Source organism: Sus scrofa, chromosome 2, assembly GCF_054392235.1.
Source record: "Sus scrofa isolate SSC_HxYL_T2T_F1_AM1 chromosome 2, Sscrofa_HxYL_maternal_Yorkshire_Landrace_v2.0, whole genome shotgun sequence".
NCBI classification, from domain to species: domain Eukaryota; kingdom Metazoa; phylum Chordata; class Mammalia; order Artiodactyla; family Suidae; genus Sus; species Sus scrofa.
In genome coordinates this window covers 144007322-144019662 of record NC_139384.1, presented here as the reverse complement: position 1 = coordinate 144019662, position 12341 = coordinate 144007322, and the positions used below count along the sequence as shown (strand labels likewise).

At 38.0% G+C, this 12341-nt stretch overlaps 1 protein-coding gene across 3 annotated transcripts in view; it reads right to left on the bottom strand.

Annotated features, from left to right (window-relative positions):
- The window catches only part of LYRM7 (LYR motif containing 7), a 64756-nt gene that overhangs the window by 50879 nt on the left and 1536 nt on the right, over window positions 1-12341 (bottom strand). For 2 of the 3 annotated variants that reach the window (XR_014838769.1, XM_013995089.3), the window contains exons 2-3: window positions 4205-4277; window positions 2202-2272 (exon numbers count right to left, since the gene is read on the bottom strand). Coding sequence is in view for 2 of the 3 variants with exons in the window: in XM_013995089.3 (XP_013850543.1) it covers window positions 2202-2272; window positions 4205-4277 (144 nt within the window). In the remaining variant the exon portion in view is untranslated. The remainder of the gene's footprint in view (window positions 1-2201; window positions 2273-4204; window positions 4278-12341) is intronic. The other variant, XM_085014562.1, reaches the window with a different exon arrangement.

Below are 12341 nucleotides of genomic sequence, written 5' to 3'. Positions count from 1 at the left end.
TTCCAGTATAGTTGATATAAATAATTAAAAATTTTCAAAATTATGACTTCGAAATTGAAAAATAGTTATAGGCATACCTCAGAGATATTGTGGGTTCAGTTCCAGACTACCACAATAAAGCAAGTATCACAATAAAGTAAGTCACATGAATTTTTTGGTTTCCAACTGCATGTAAAAGTTATGTTTATAGTATACAGTAGTTTGTTAAGTGTGCAATAGCGTTATGTCTAAAAAAAAAATCAACATACATAACTTAATTAAAAATACTTTATAGGTGTTCCTGCTGTGGCACAATGAGATCGGTAGTCTCTCAGGAGTGCTGGGACATAGGTTTGGTCCCCAACCCAGCAGAGTGGGTTAAGGATCTGGCATTGCTGCGGCTGCAGCATTTTGCAACTGCAGCTTGGATATGATCCTTGGCCTGGGAACTCCATGGACCATGGGGCGGCCAAAAAAGAAGAAACAAAACCCAAAAAACTTTATAGCTAAAAAACGCTAACCATCATCTGACAACACAGGGTTGCAATAAACCTTCGATTTGTAAAAAACAAACACAGTGAACTGCAATAAAGTGAAGCACAATAAAATGAGGTATACCTGACCTGTATCATATTGCTAATAATCAGTCTAATGAAGAGCAAAATGGTACAAACTTCCTTATACACTTTTGAACTTCTCAGGGCATGACTTGATTATAATGTCATTTTAAATCTGCCATGAGTAAAAATTACATAGTCCCTGTTTGTCCTCTTATATGCATAAGTGAAATCCTTCCCTTTTTTCTTTTTATTACAGGGATAGAAATACTTAGGCTATCTCATTTTGTCTCAGTTTGACTATTACAGATATTTACTACTTTTCTCTAAGTATAAATGTATTTTGTATTAAAAACTTTTTCAACATGTGGAAATTCTACTAAACATACAGGAATTTCTCTAATTTGTAACTTCCTCTTTACCAAACCAATTCTTGGAACCTTAATTACCTCTGCAAATAATTTTTCATTTTTCAGTTTCTTCCTAAGGGTCCTACACGTATATGAAGTTAGATACAGAACACTTAGGAAGCAGTGTTCCTTCCTAAGGAGTCAATGTATATACGGCATATGATTTTATACAGGAAAAGAATCATCATGCTTTTTTTCAATGAACAAGTTCTGGGAGTACCAGGAAGATCACAGCCTAGTGTTAGCATACTGTCTTTAACTATGGCAAGTGACTAAAACGACATTGCAGAAGCTAAAGCAATGACATTTCATAAACTCAAGCTGGTTAACTTCCACTGTCAAGATAGGAATTAAAAAAAAAAAAGGAGTTCCCGTTGTGGTGCAGTGGTTAACGAATCCGACTAGGAACCATGAGGTTGCGGGTTCGGTCCCTGCCCTTGCTCAGTGGGTTAACGATCCGGCATTGCCGTGAGCTGTGGTGTAGGTTGCAGACGCGGCTCGGATCCCACGTTGCTGTGGCTCTGGCGTAGGCCAGTGGCTACAGCTCCGATTCGACCCCTAGCCTGGGAACCTCCATATGCCGTGGAAGCGGCCCAAAGAAATAGCAAAAAGACAAAAAAAAAAAAAAAAAAAAAAGTTCTAAAGTTCCCACTGTGGCTCAGCTGGTTAACAGCCTGATATAGTGTCCAAGAGGAAATGAGTTTGATCTCTGGCCTCACTCAGTGGGTTAAGGATCTGGCATTACTGTAAGCTGTGGTGTAGGATGCAGATGCAGCTTAGATCTGGTGTTGCTATGGCTGCGCTGTAGGCCTGTAACTGCAGCTCTGATTCAATCCCTAGCCTGGGAACTTTCATATGCAGCAGGTGCAGCTGTAAAAAAGAAAAACTGCCTAGCTGAACTAAATGAGAGGTTTCATCTGTGTAATTCTGAGTGAGTGAGTTACTGCTTAGTTTTAGTCACTTGCCTTAGATGAAGACAGCATTTTTGTGGGTTTTTAGGTTGGCTCAGCTGCATTGCTTTGATCATGGCTACTTTCATATTCTTTTCACCAGGCAACTTGCTGGATCATGGGTGTAGGCAGACAACTCTGAGGAGGTGAGCCATACCAAACAAGTGAAAGTTACCTAATTGTGATGCCTTTAGCTATCAAGTAATGGTCTTTATTTCATATAACTCCTCTACTTTTATCATTTCTTCTAGTTGCTGAAAAAAATTATGAGTTTTATTGTAATTAAAAAACTTAAACTACTGTACCTCTTCTATTTTCTTAGGAGAAGTTTCACTTTTATTACATTTGAATTCTTCATTTATCTTTATTCTGGCTGCTAGAAAAAGAAGAAAATGTATACATATATTATTTGCTTTTCTAATTTATAATTCCTGTCCTAACAATTCATATATCATTCATTATATTATACTATATGCTATATACTTAAATCTACTACTTCTCTAGCATAGAAAATATTTTTGCTTCATGTAAAACAAAGTATAAAAATAAGAAATTTATTAAAGAAGTCTCTTGGAGAGCTTCTGATAGGCATGTAAAGCTGTAATGAAACCTACTGTATACTGTCAGCACTCTAATACTTTTGTTTTCTGCTTTTTATTTCCAATGTCATTTGTGAATCTCTAGCTATGAGATTCTAATAAATTCAATTTAATACTTTGTTTCTATATATCTAAGGATTTAAATTAAAATGGCTTTTTTTAAGATGGCAAGACTCAGTTCATACAAGCATGTTAAAACCACACACACGCACACACACATACTTAAAATGAAGATACTGCAGCAAAGAGGATATCTGAATATTTCTGAGTGCTTTGGCTGACAAGAAAAGTTAGTGATAAATAAAACTTTTGTTCGTATAAACCACTGAAGATTTGGCATAATTACAGCAGCATAATTTAGTGTAAGTGACAAACTGCCTGTATTGCTGCTGTGAACACTTAATGGAACAATTCTTGTGAAGTGCTTACTAAATATACACTGTTAGCTATTCGTATTTCACTTGAAAACATTTAAAGCAACGAAAATATGCTATGTTGATGGAGAATAGCCATAAAACCTTCCTTCTATGCTCAATACACTTTAATATGTGAGGTGGTTAAGAGTTTGGGCTTTGGAACAGAGTATTAGGCTAAATTCTAGCTCTACCTCTTACTAAGTATGATGTGGAGCAAATTCTTCCACATTTTGTCAGCTTTTCAGCTGAAAAAACAGAAATTATAATAGTAGCTATCTCACACGGCTATTATAAGAATTAAATGAGGTATATATATAAAGTACATACAAATATGAGACATATACTTTAATATTCAAGAAATTATTTTTGGTGAATTAGTCTTGAAGTCCTAGGGACAGTGGGGCACTTTACCTAGGTGGCTCTTAAAGAGATTTAGAAGCTCTGAGTTCCAGATAGGTCAGAAACTACTTTGAACAGTGAAATGCTGAAATTGCAATCATTTGTGATAGATTCTCTTTCATTGTCACTTCTAGAATGACACAAAGCTTTAACAATATGGTAGTATCTGGTCCTAGAGAATGTGCAAATTTGATGATATAATAGAGAAATGAATTTCATGGCTTGAATATAAGGTAAGCAATAGAGCATAAGGAAATTTTGATCCTTTTTTCCCGATTCTTTACAAAAACTTGATCTTTAAAAATTTTCTGTTATATCCAGTGTTTTGTGATAGACCATGATGGAAGATAATATGAGAAAAATGATAGTGGATAATGTGAGAAAAAGAATATATATACATGTATGACTGGGTCACTTTGCTGTATAGTAGAAATTGACACATTTTAAATCAACTCTAATAAATTTTCTGTAAGTAGATACTTCTCAGATAAGTGTCATGTAAACTAACCTTTATAAACAAAACATTCAGGGATATATAGTGAAGGTCATCCCCAAGATGGGTCTTGACCACACAGGGTCTCTCTTTTTTTAATTAATTTATTTGTTTTGCTTTTTAGGGCCAATTATGGAGGCTCCCAGGCTAGGGGTCTAATCAGGATCTTTGCCACATCTGCGACCCACACCACAGCTCACAGCAACACCACATCCTTAACCCACCAAGCGAGGCCAGGGATCGAACCCGGTCAGATTTGGTGAAGTTGCGGGTTTGATCCCTGGCCTCGCTCAGTCGGTTAAGGATCTGGCATTGCCGTGAGCTGCAGCGTAGGTTGCAGATGTAGCTTGATAGCCACCAGAAGAGCGGACTTGCTCCAAAAGGGCAAAAAGCAAACTTACCTTCTAATGCCCTGGCATCATTTTTAAAAACTTGTTGTCTGGTCCTGTGCAATGTTTTAAAGAGCCGTAAAACCTATAAAGAAAATTAGAATTCAGATCTCAAAAGAAAAATTTCACATTTTACATAATTACAAGGATTAAACTGTATTTCTTTTCTGTTTAAACAAACAGAAACAAATAGTTTCTTCAACTATTTTTCAAAATAGCTAGTGAGAACCAGGGCAGGCCAAAATAACTTTCTCATTATAATTTATCTTTAAATTTAAAAAAGGAGCTTTGTGTATTTACACTAGTAATATAAAATTCTTTAAAACAACATGAGGATGGTTAAAAAGTTAATGATCCCCCCTGCCAAAACCAGATTGCTAAAGTAACCAACTTTACCAGTCTAGTAAGAATTTGTTCTAATTTTTCTTAACATATTAAGACCTTCATCTGCTCTTAAAGTCACACACACATACTCATGAATATATTACATCTTAAAAGAGCAGAACGAAGATGTTTCAGACAACTTAGGCAAGTTTAATGTGATACCTCAAAAAGGGAAGTGGAATGTTGAGACTTTTGAATATTCTAAGACTGCTCCACAAAAAAAAAAAAAAAAGAAAAGAACCTGGCATTTTGGTAGAAGACATATTGTGAAGAGCCTTTAGTGACAGGCTAACGCCACCTCACACTTATTTAAGTCCAAAAAGGTCAATACTGTTCCTCCAATATTGCTCTTTATCCTGTCTTAATTTTAATTATGGAAAACAATGAGTTTCCCAACTCAGAAATATTTAGCTCACTCTTTAAACCTACCTTACTCTTCATGTAGAAACTGGAGGACTATTTCTCTAATCTGTATATTCTCCATCACCCAAAACAACTTAAATTTAGGCCTCTCCCTATCTCTTGCTTAGACTACTTATAATGATTTGTTACTCTCTCATCATTGCCTCCTTTCCCCCAGTCCATTAACCAGATAACAATATCTGAACTTAACAGAGTGTATTCTGTGTACCAGGCATTGTTTTGAGTATAAATACAACATATATATAAAATATATAAAACATAATTTTTTATATTTTTATAAAAATAAAAAGATGTATTTTACATATTTTAGAAAAACTTTAACACCAAAGGCAGACACCAAAACAGAAACAGGAAATAGGGAACAGAAAACAAAAATAAAACAAAAGAAAAACTGACCACAATGAACTACCTCAGAAACGGAAGTTATTGCAGACATGCAATAACAAGAAAAAAGAAGTTACAGTAAATTTAAAAAGGAAAATTCAGAAAACGCTCCAAATCTTGTGGAGATTAAATGAGTGGGAGCAGATTAAGTTGAGGGAGTTCCCTGGTAGCCTAGTGGTTAAGGATCTGGCGTTGTCACTGCTGTGGTGCAGGTTTGATCCCTGGCCCAGGAACTTCTGTATGCAGCAGGTGCAGCCAAAAAAAAAAAAACAAAAACAAAAACAAACAAACAAACAAAAAAGTTTAATTTGGGAAAAATTGCCCAGAGAGTAGAATAAAAATTCATAGATACAAATTGAAGGGAGAACAGATGAGAAAATTCAGAGAGTAGCCCAGATGGCCCAAAAGGGACCTCCACTGGATCTCCGAGAAGACAGAGTCTGTGAAGTGCCCAGCACAACACCCGTGCCACAGCACATTATGATGTAAATCCAGCACATTGCTAACAGAAGGAAAAAAATCTTGGGAGTGAAAAAACAGTTCATGTATAAAGGACAGAAAATCTGAATGGCAATACTGTGAGAAGACAATGGTATGAACTCTTGAAGTTTTGAAAAAAATATCCAGCTTAGAACACCACATACAGTCCAACCATACCTAACTACAAGGGCAATCAGACATTTTCAGAAACTCTTATCTGCCGTACATCCTTTCTTAGAAAGCTCAAGAAGATTACTGTGCTCCACCAAAACAAGGGGATGAACCACAAAAGAAAAAAAATGGACCAAGGGAGACAGGTAATCCAACACAGGAGAGGCAGAGATTATGGTGAAGGACAAACACAGGTCAGCATTTGCGCAGCCGGATAGAAAGCAATTAGTCTGGACTATAGCAAAAAGTCAAACTGCTCTGGAAAAGATGATACTAGGAAAAAAATGAAACCAGGCGACCTCAGTTTTGTTTAGAGTTTGGAAATAGATATATAGGAAAATGATAATAGAAATAAGCCAGTTATCAACTTCAAGAATAACTAAGACTTAGAAAAGAAGGGCAATGTAGTCATATTTATATTAGAAGGTTCAGCTGTGGCTAAGTTTTCTATAGTGATAATATCACACCTGAAAATCGATTCACCAAAATTTGTATACTGAGAAGAATATTGCATAAGGGGAAGTTTAGTCCTCAACTTTCATAGTTAAAAGTCAATAAATATCTCCAAAGAGACAAAAAAAAAAAAAGTAGTTTAAACATGTTATTTAAAAACATGGAGGTAAATATCAGAAGTAGCTAAAATGATTAAAAGTGCTTATACCTTGGAAGCTGGGAATATGTAGATGGAATTAGGTACCTACTGGTTTCTGCATAACACTATTTGACTTCTTAAATTTTACACATTTATCACCTTTATAAAAACAAAAAAAATTAAATTAATTAATTTATTTAATTTTATGGCCACATTGTGGCATACGGAAATTCAGGGGCCAGTGACTGAATCCAAACCATAGCTGTGGCTACACTGGGTCCTTAACCCATTGTACCAGGCCAGGGATGGAACCTGCACCTCTGCAGGGACCTGAGCTGCTACAGTCAGATTCTTAACCCACTGTGTCATAGTGAGAACTCCTATTTATTTTAAAAAGAGAAAGGCAGGGAGTTCATGTTGTGGCACAACGCAACGGATCCGATTAGGAACCATGAGGTTGTGGAAACGAATCCGATTAGGAACCATGAGGTTGTGGGTTTGATCCCTGGTCTTGCTCAGTGGGTTGAGGATCCAGCGTTGCTGTGAGCTGTGGTTTAGGTCGCGGACGCGGCTCGGATCTGATGTTGCTGTGGCTGTGGCGCACACAGGCTGGCGGCTACAGCTACAGCTCCGATTAGACCCCTAGCCTGAGCACCTTCATATGCTTTGGGTGCAGCCCTAAATGACAAAAAGACAATAAATAAATAAATAAAATAAAAAGGGAAAGTACACTATCAAAAAAGAGAAAAGACAATTCACAGAAGAATTATAAATCATATATCTTATATGGGACCAGTATCAAGAATATACAGAGAATATTTACAAATAAAAAAACTAATTTAAAAATAGGCAAAGGGAGTTCCTGTTGTGGCGCAGTGGAAATGAATCTAACTAGGAACCATAAGGTTGCGGGTTCGATCCCTGGCCTTGCCCAGTGGGTTAAGGATCCGGTGTTGTCGTGAGCTGTGGTGTAGGTCGCAGACACAGTTCAGATACTGTGATGCTGTGGCTATGAATGTAGGCCAGCAGCAATAGCTCTGATTCCACCTCTAGCCTGGGAATCTCCATATGCCATGGGTGCAACCATAAAAAAGGGACACACACAAAAAATTAAAAATTAAAAAAATTTAAAAAACAAAAATAGGCAAAGGATTTGAAGAGATATTTCTGCAAAGAAGATAAACGAATGGCTATTAAGGCCATGAAAAGACACTCAACACAATTTACCATCTGGGAAATACAAATCTAAATCTCCATGAGATACCACTTCACCCCAGTAGGATGGCTCCAATCAAAAAAGACAGTCAATAACATCTGTTGGCAAGGGTGTGGAAAAACTGGAATCCTTACCCATTGCTGGTGGGAATGTAAAATGGTGCAGCTGCTTTGGCAATTAGTTTGGCAGTTGTTCAAAACTTTAAGCACTGAGTTATCATGGGACCCAGCAATTCTACGTCCAAGTATATAACCAAGAGAAATGAAAACACGTGTTCACACAAAAACTTGTACATGAATATTCATAGTACCATTATAAATAATAGTCAAAAAGTAGAAATAACCCAGATCATAAATGGATAAATAAAATATAGTATATTCACAATGTTATGGCTTGAATTACAGAAGACATGTCCAAGTCTTCACCCCAATACATGTAAACGTGACCTTGTTTTGGAAATAGGGTCCTTGGAGATATAAACAAGTTAAGATGAATCATTAGAGTAGGCCCTAATCCAAAATGACTGGTATTCTTTTTGTTTGTTTGTTTGTTTTTTGGTCTTTTTAGGGCTGCAAATGTGGCATAGACCCCTAGACCCCAGGCTAGGGGTCGAACTGGAGATGCAGATGCCAGCCTACACCGCAGCCACAGCAATGCCAGATCCAAGCCGCATCTATGCCTACAATGCAGCCTGCCAGATCCTTAACTCATTGAGCAGGGCCAGGGATTGAACCTACATCCTCACGGATACTGGTTGTGGTCATAACTGATGAGCCACAATGGAAACTCCATGGTATTCTTTTTTTTTTTTTTTTTTCCTTTTTAGCGCCACACCTATGGCATATGGAAGTTCCCTCGCCAGGAGTCGAATTGGAGCTGCAGCTGCCATCCTACACCACAGCAGCACTGAATCTGAGCTACATCTGTGACCTACACCACAGCTTTCGGCAATGTTGGATCCTTAATCCACTGAGTGAGGCCAGGGATTGAACCCTCATCCTCATGGGCTCTAGTTGGGTTCTTAACCCACTGAGCCACAACAGAATAAGACTGGTATTCTTAAAAAAGGAAAATAACATGTGAACAAAGACACAAAGAGGAAGGCCACCATGTGAAGCTGGAGGCAGAGGCTGCAGTTATGCCACAGTAAGACAAGGAACACTAAGGACTGATGGCCACATCAGAAGCTGGGAAGAAGTGAAGAGTCTACCCAGAGTTTCAAAGGGAGCATGGCTGTAATGTCACATGGACTTCAGACTTCTGCCTCCAGAACTATGAAACAATAAATTTCTATTGTTTTAAGCCACTCAATTTGTGGTAAATTGTTAAACCATTCATAGGCAACCACTGATGATTTTACTACTGGAAAGTGGGGTGCAACAGCAACAAATACCTAAAAATGTGGAAGTGGCTTGGGAATTGAGTAATACATAGAGACTGGGAAAATTTTCAAGTGTTTGACAGTAAAAGCTGAGACTGTCTTGAAAAGATTGTTGGTAAAATAGGGACATTAAAGACAGCACAACATTATAGAAACCCAGGGAGTTTAATATTCCAAGAGCAGTGCAAGACAGGTTGCATAGGACTAAGTGAGAAGTAAGTAAACCTAATCAATTTACATGCTATTTAGGGGAAAAAAAAAAAGAAAGTGACTTCATCAGTTCAACAACCAATATCCCTACTTTAAGAACTAGTGTAAGAAAAGGAAATATAAGACTGGACACTACAAAACACTTAGAGGAAAATATAGGCAGAACACTCTTTGACATAGATTTTAGCAATATCTTTTTGGATCCACCTCCTAGAGTAATGAAAATAAAAATAAGTATAAACAAATGGTGACTAATTAAACTTATAAGCTTTGCACAGCAAAAGAAACCATTAAAAAGACAAAGATAACCCAATTAATGTGAGAAAATCTCTGCATATGAAACAACCAACAAAGGATTAATCTCCAAAATATACAAACAGCTCATGCAGCTTTCTACCAAAAACAAAACAAAGCAACCCCCCCCAAACACCCAACAACCTGATCAAAAAATATGCAGAAGATCTAAATAGACATTTCTCCAAAGACAGATGGCCAAAAAGCACATGAAAAGATGCTCAACATCACTGATTATTAGATAAATGCAAATCAAAACCACAATGAAGTATCCCCTCACATCAGTAAGAATGGCCATCATCAAAAAAAGTCTGCAAACAATAAATGCTGGAGGAGGGTAGAGAAGAGGGAACCTTCCTACTATTGGTGGGAATGTAAATTGGTACAAGCACTATGGAGAACAGTATGGAGGTTCCTTAAAAAACTAAAAATAAAACCACAGTATGATCAAGCAATCCTACTCCTGCTCATCTATCTGAAGAAAACCATAATTTGAAAAGATAAGTGCACCACAATGTTCACTGCATCACTATTTACAATAGCCAAGGAGTTCCTGTAGTGGCTCAGTGCGTTAAGAACCTTACTAGTATCCATGAGGATGAGGGTTCGACCCCTTGCCTTGCTGAGTGGGTTAAAGGATCTGAAGGTGCTGTGAGCTGTGGTGTAGGTTGCAGATGTGGCTCAGAACTGGCATTGCTGTGACTGTGTTATAGGCTAGCAGCTGCAGCTCCATATACACAATGGACTATTACTCAGTCATAAAAAGAACAAAATAATGACATTTGCAGCTACATGGAGGGGCCTAGAGATTATTTTATGAAGTCAGACAGAGAAAGACAAATATCACGTCTTTCTAGATCACTAATTATGTGGAATCTAATAAAAAAAGATACAAAAGAACTTATTCACAAAATAGAAACAGACGAAGATTTCAAAAACAAATTTATGGTCGCTAAAGGAGATACATGGTGGGGAGAGATAAATTCGGAGGTAGGGACACACACACACTACTATATATAAAATAGATAAGCAACAAGTATCTACTGTACAGCACAGGAAAATCTACTCAATACTGTGTAAAAACCTGTATGTACAAGAATCTGAAAAGGAATGGATATAGGTACATGAATAACTGACTTACTTTGCTGTATATCTGAAACTAACACAACATTATAAGTCAAATACAACCCTATCAAATTTATTTTAGGAGTTCCTGTCATGGCGCAGTGGTTAACGAATCCGACTAGGAACCAGGAGGTTGCGGGTTCGATCTCTGCCTTTGCTCCGTGGGTTAACGATCTGGCATTGCCATGAGCTGTGGTGTAGGTTGCAGAAGCGGCTCGGATCCCACGTTGCTGTGGCTCTGGCATAGGCTGGCAGCTACAGCTCCGATTGGACTCCTAGCCTGGGAACCTCCATATGCTGCGGGAGTGGCCCAAGAAATAGCAAAAAGACAAAAAAAAAAAAAAAAATATTTTAAAAAAGAGGAGTTCCCATCATGGCACAGTGGAAATGAATTCAACTAGGAACCATGAGATTGTGGGTTCGATCCCTGGCCTCGCTCAGTGGGTTAAGGATCCAGCATTGTCGTGAGCTGTGGTGTAGTAGGTCACAGGTACGGCTCAGATCTGGTTTTGCTGTGGCTCTGGCATAGGTCCACAGCTACAGCTCCAATTAGACCCGTAGCCTGGGAACCTCCATCTGCCAGGAATGAGGCCCTCAAAAAAGACAAAAGACCAAAAAAACAAATAGAGAAGAAAATGTTATTATTGTGTTGGGGCTAATAACACCTTAAAATTTATAAACTTTTATTAAAATACATAAAGTATAAAGTTAGGTCACAGACTGTCTTCTCTTTCTCATTTACTTATATCGACTGGACAAATTCAGGCAGTGTAAACAGAAAGACAATTCCTTTTTTTGTTTTTTTGCTTTGTTTTGTTTTTTGTTTTTTAGGGCTGCACCCGTGGCATATTGAAGTTCCAAGACTAGGGGTTGAATCGGAGCTACAGCTGCTGGCCTACTCCACAGCCACGTGGGATTCAAGCCCTTTCTGTGACCTACACCACAGCTGATAGCAATGCCAGATCCCTGACTCACTGAGTGAGACCAAGGATGGAACCCCCACACTCATGGATACTGATGGATTTGTTTCAGATGTGTCACAACGGGAACTCCAGAAAGTCGATTTTTTTTTTTTTTTTTGTCTTTTTGCTATTTCTTTGGGCCACTCCCGCGGCATATGGAGGTTCCCAGGCTAGGGGTCGAATCGTAGCTGTAGCTGCCAGCCTACGCCAGAGCCACAGCAACATGGGATCCGAGCCGCCTCTGCGACCTACACCACAGCTCACGGCAATGCCAGATCGTTAACCCACTGAGCAAAGGCAGAGATCGAACCCGCAACCTCCTGGTTCCTAGTCGGATTCGTTAACCACTGTGCCACAATGGGAACTCCAAGAAGGTCAATTCTTTATAGTCAGATCAGTCTGATTCTAACATTACTACTTATTCTAAGCTTAGACAAATTTCTCAGTATTTTTTCCTCTTTTTTTTTTGCATAATGAGCTGATTTTAAGGGTGAGTGATATAATTTCTGTACTAGGTTTCTCTTTAG